A 5,584-nucleotide genomic window follows, 5' to 3' on the forward strand; every position below is an offset into this window, starting at 1 on the left:
CACTTTATCTCAACATTTATTGGGGTCAATCAGTATTGTCAATAAAGAATGGAGTATTGAGGTTGGGAGAGATTTTTTTCTGGGAGAAATTCAGTAAAAGCATTTTCTGTTGTAAAATTGAGATGGGCTTCCTGACACAGAGTCTACAACTCAAGGTAGCAACTAAAGGTACCTGGCCAAAATGACACCTACAGGTGATATATTGGTGAATCTCTGGCTACTGTGGGGCATGAATAGGCACTGCCTCTGACACAGTAGCTTCTTCTGTAAAGCCACATATTTCTGGAACAATATGGATCTGTCTGCGCTGTCTCCTATCCATTTCTGTTGACCAATAAAAGCATCATCTGCACCAAGCTCTCCTGTTTTGCCGGCTAGATGGTATGCCTTCTGGGCAGACGGAGGGAAGTCCTTGTTCTGGTACTTGTCTAAGATATCTGGAGGCATCCAGGGCTATTCTTGCTGTTCTACACTAAACTCTGCTGTGGACAAGCAAACCTGACACACCCGAGCATTATTCATTGGTCCACTGGAAAGGCTCTGGTCACAAATGAGTAACAGTTTGTAAGTGAATTTATCTGGGAGCATGTCATTTTGGGGCCCTAGACCTTGGATGGGCTGACTGCTTTCTGATTTAAATTTCTCTTCCCTGGACACCTGACCATAAAAGTCAGATGTCTGACTTTCCTGGGGACCTGATATTCCCTTTAGGCCCTTCCAGCTAATGGTGTATTTTGTGCTTTTGTTGTATTCCCATCTGTACCTTTAGCACTCTTACACTGGCTGGCATTCAAGATCTTGGTAGAACGTGGTTGAAGGCCACTGAGCTGCCCTCCTTTACCGACTTTATTGGATACGAATACTTTTTTGTCAATCATCTTTGTTACTTGAGAGCCCTGGACTGTTTTACCAGAACTTAGTCTCTTACCCGATGGCACAAAGCCAACCTCAGCCAACATTTTGGACACATCTGAGCTGTGTCTATTGCCCTTTGACTCTTCCAGACTGATGTTGTCTAAGACAAAGGATGTCTGTTGCATGACAGACTTTTTCACTGTAGATATGCTCTGTACACGCCCATCCATGTTATCAGAAGGCTTCTGGGCTTTGTGTTCTTCCTTGTCCACACAAGAGGTAAAAGGGAAATGACCATGCCTTGATCTAGACATAGTGCTATCGATCTGACCCTCATTGGTTTCATTTAGATGTGTGATCAAATGTTCTTTCAGAGAAATTTCAAGTTTTTTCTGACATTGGCTCACCTCTGAGGTCCCTGAAGGTTTGCATGGAAGACTGTTTGAGTGGCATTTTAGGTTTGTCTCAAAGTCAGATTTCAGACCATTATCTAGAGTGCCCTTAGTGTTACTCCATGTCTGCTGTTTTTGAACAGTTTTTAGGCTATATCCCTTTGCTTTCAACAGTTTCTTCTCTAATTGCTTTGCTGGGAAGCTTCCAGGTTGGTTCAACACAGTGTTGTGTAGGTCTTTCTTGCCCTGTTGCTTAAAGCAAGAGATCCATGAAAGCCCATAGTTGCTTTTGGATGAGGGTGACTTCGGAAGTTCTGCCTGAGGATTCATCCATAACAGAGACTCACCGATCCTCTTGGGCAGGCCCCAGCGTTGTAGGATGAGCCTCTTTCGAAGGTGGTGCTCAAATTTCTTTCGGAGCTCACTGGTGATAAAGCAGTTTTCAAGAGAAATGGACCTTGGAACATGGGTCTTGGAGGGACGACTGACCAATGAGGGATCGGGAGGTGGGGGACAAAATTTTTGCTGGGAGTTTTTGACCACAGTGGGTAAACCCCATACTCTCTCCTGTTCCTTTTTCAAGATGTTGTATTCCAGGCAGTGGATTGTAGATGGCTCAAGAGATTGTGCCTCACCCTGGGGGCTGTGAAAATACACTCCACAGATCCTAAGTTGGGAATGAGAAAGTGACATCACTGAAATTGGGGGTTGAAGCTGAGCCTGGGGGTTGGCTTGAGGGACAGGTTGGGACTGAGATTGGTGCAGACTTTGGGGCAAGTTATATAGTTGACTTTCAGGCAAGGGCAGAGGTGTGTGGTGGGTAAGCACTGGGGAATCTGAGAATTTGTTGAAGCATCCAGAGGTCAGGGAACTGTCAGTTAACACAGTAGCAAGAGACTTCATGGACTCACTGTGTAGAGAAGGGGGTCCCCAGAAGAACTGGGTGTGTTTATCCTCTAACTGATCTTCAGAGGAATAAGACAACTGCTGGAGTGTGTGAAGTCTCTCATTTCTGCTCCCCAAAGGACATGAAACTGCCAAGTTCTGATGATCAGACTCTGAGGTTTTCCTCCAAGTTTTAAGTGAATCAGCCCTCCTTCTATTTTGTGTCTCAAGTAGTGCTACAGCACCAAGGCTGGAAAAGTGAAGGTGTCCAGGCAATGTGAGATAGGTTGTGGTGTTTCCCCATGGGTAGGATTCAGAAGGGAGATCAAGAAGCTCTTGATTAACCGAATGTGCTGCCTCCAACTGGGAAGAGTTGCCTGTATAAGTCCGCTGCTGGATGAATTCTGACACTGCATGACTTGAACTGCAAGTACTGTTGTTTATTGGGACATTAGTGAGAAGCTTGCTAGGACTGCCCACCAGAGAGAGAACAGTTGTTGGTTGGAGAAGCAATTCTGTTTCCTGAGTGGCATGTTGTTGTGGAAGAGGCAAAGAGTCAAGTGGATGGAAAGAATCACAGTCCAGTGGGGATTTAGCATCCACAGGAGGAATAGGCTCTGATAGTAGAGAGTCAGCCAGTGGAGAGGCAGAAAGTGTGTCTTCCAAGTACACACTCTGGAGAGGTGAAATAATGGAGGAAGACTGTAGAGAAGGCTCATATGTAGGGTCTGAAATTGGATATCCTACAGTATTTTCTGAGAGAGGAATCGACAAAGTCAGTGATGTCTCAGTCACAGAAACTGTGGAGTCCATACTGGACATAGAGGCAGCACAGTCTTGGAAGGTGGTCAGAGAAAGCAGACGACTGATCTTAGCAGTTGCTCCATTACACACACCACAGAAGGGATCTGGACATAGTAGTTGCCGAAAGTTGGAGGAATCATACGGCTCACCTAGGGGGCTGCAGGAGATAGAAATGTCAATTTTGTTATAAAGACCAGCATTGAAAAGAGCCTGCCTGCCTAGCTGTGATGGAGATACCCAAAGCTTGTAAATATCTATTCATTTTATGACACCCATGGCTTCCAGAGAGGCTATAATCTCTCTCCATGCTTTTCATTTGTCCCTTTGGGTACCCTTTCCCATGACAAGAGCAAGCTGTGCTGTGTCTCTGTGATGCTTTGATTATAAAGAACTGAGGCCCAGGAAAAAAAGGGGAATAATCACCTTTGCACAACAGACAACAGCTTCCTCTGCTCCTGTGTTTTTCTCTGGGTAATTCTACAACCTGGGAAAGCAGAAGTATTAGTTGTAGGGAAGAAAGGTAGAAATATCAAAAGGGCCAGGCAGTGGTGGCATACACCTTTAATCCCAGCACTTGGGAGGTAGAGGCAGGCGGGTTTCTGAGTTCAAAGCCAGCCTGGTCTACAGAGTGAGTTCCAGGACAGCCAAGGATATATGGAAAAACCCTGGCTCAAAAAATCCAAACCAAACCAAACCAAACCAAACCAAACCAAACCAAACCAAACCAAACCAAACAAAAAAATATCAAAAGGAGTCATTAGGCTATTAAAGTCTGAAACTAGCAAAGCAAGAAAGTGGACACGGTCAAATTGTCATTAAGATGGCTCACATGTTATGTGATTTTATATAAAAAGTATCTTTATCTACATTGTTCCATGTAATGGTACTTAAAACACCATGTAAAGCACACAAGTCTTGGTTTCCTCAGAGGCGTATGGGTACCTAGGTGTCAAGCATGTGTATCATATCAGGAGGCAGGAATGTGCAGCTCCAAAACAACCAAACAATCAACCAACAAACCAAACACACACATAGTACTCCCTGGACATATCCAGTGCTCACTATATATGTGGAACCCACTGTCCTGATGGTGCATGGCAGCTTCATGTCCACAGGAGTGCACACAGAGAGAGAACTGACTCTGGCATGTGTATCATGCTGCCTTCCTGTGAGTCTCTCCTTTGAGGACTATTTCTTGGCAGTTGACAATCTGGCAACTTTACATCCTCAGATCATAGACCTAGGACCTTATGGAAATGACAGGATGGGAAACTGGGAAGAGGAGGTCCAACAGATAGATACCTACCTTTAAATGACCTCCTCCTTCCTTTGTTAGCTGTGCCCTGCCACTGTGAATATAGAGAAATGAACAAGGTGTTAGAATTTTTTTCCTGGTGTTTATCTTCTGAAGAAACCCAGATTTTATAAACCAAGAATATTATGACATTTGTTGTTAATGAAATTTAGTCCTTTCTTAAATTAACTTTTGGAGATGACCTGATGCTTTTTCCCCCTTCTTTGGGAAATCAAAGGAGGATTTTGTCTTTAAGAGCCATACTTGAGATTATCAGTCAGAAATTTGAGGCCAGCAACAACATCTGTGCTCTTTTGGAGATACTGTTGTCTACTGGGACAAAGCTCAGGTTTCAGGTTCTTCTCAGAGTCTCTAAGAAGTCAGCACTGCTTTCCCGACCAGCTCAACCTGGACGATAGTTGGGTAAATGTACATGCAGGGTGAGAATTAAGCCTCAGATGCTCATTCAGGAGCTCACCAGGAGAAGCTATTCTCCTTTGAATATTTAAGTGAAAACTTTAGTCCTCTCTGTATTCTCCCATGCCAGGACTCATGCCCTAGGACAGCAATGGTTTTTTTTTTCCTCTCCCCAGCATCCTATTTCAGTCAGGTCTCTGAGACAGACAAACTCATCCAGTACTAATCCAGTACTCATTGAGTTCTGTAGTATACCAATAAAAAATATCTCTTGGGGTTCATCATACATCCTCACCTTTTTGATGTCCTGACTTTTCCAAGGTGGTGGGAAGAATGGTTTCAATATCAAATACCATAGGTATAGAAGAATAAACCCCACTCCACTCAGAAAGATGTAATTGGAGCCAGTATTCAAGAATGTCGATCCAAAGCCTAACCATGGTTCAATATATCTATTCAGAAAAGAGAAGATGTTCTCCATAGACTGAGTCACATGAATGCCTGAGGTATCTGAGTTCTGAGGTTTCATGGGCCTCACTGTAGGTCTAGGTCTGCATCACAGAGCAAGGGAGAGTCATAGAGGGTTTGTGAGGACAGAGAGAAGAGTGAGCCTTCAGCTCCCCCTCCCCCTCCTCTAAGTCCCATCACTGACCTCTGCTTGAGACTGCTGCTCTGTTTCCACCCTTCCCTTCTTATCTCACTTTATATTCCTCAGGGAACTTTCTCGTTCTGTAATCTGGATGACAACCCATTCCTCTTTAGTGTTTGTAGCTCTTGAATTGGACTCACTCAGTTCTCCAGAGTAGAGCATCCCAAACGATGCCTGGAAGTATTGCTTTGGGCCAGATATTTAGTCTCAGCAGCACAAATGTCTTTACTCTAACACAGCAGTCTCAAAGCCGTGGGTTGTGACCCCCTTGGATATCAAATGACCCTT

At 44.3% G+C, this 5,584-nt stretch overlaps 1 protein-coding gene across 1 annotated transcript; it reads right to left on the reverse strand.

Annotated features, from left to right (window-relative positions):
- Window positions 1-5,153, reverse strand: LOC117714362 (spermatogenesis-associated protein 31D1-like). The gene is made up of 4 exons (XM_034511085.2): window positions 4,943-5,153; window positions 4,243-4,285; window positions 3,360-3,420; window positions 1-3,093 (listed from the first exon to the last, which is right to left on the reverse strand). The coding sequence occupies exons 1-4, from the start codon at window positions 5,126-5,128 to the stop codon at window positions 708-710; spliced, it is 2,676 nt and encodes an 891-aa protein (XP_034366976.1). The 5' UTR covers window positions 5,129-5,153; the 3' UTR covers window positions 1-707.
- Between the last annotated feature and the right edge of the window lie 431 nt (window positions 5,154-5,584).

The sequence above is a fragment of the Arvicanthis niloticus genome, chromosome 8, assembly GCF_011762505.2.
Source record: "Arvicanthis niloticus isolate mArvNil1 chromosome 8, mArvNil1.pat.X, whole genome shotgun sequence".
Taxonomy (NCBI): Eukaryota; Metazoa; Chordata; class Mammalia; order Rodentia; family Muridae; genus Arvicanthis; species Arvicanthis niloticus.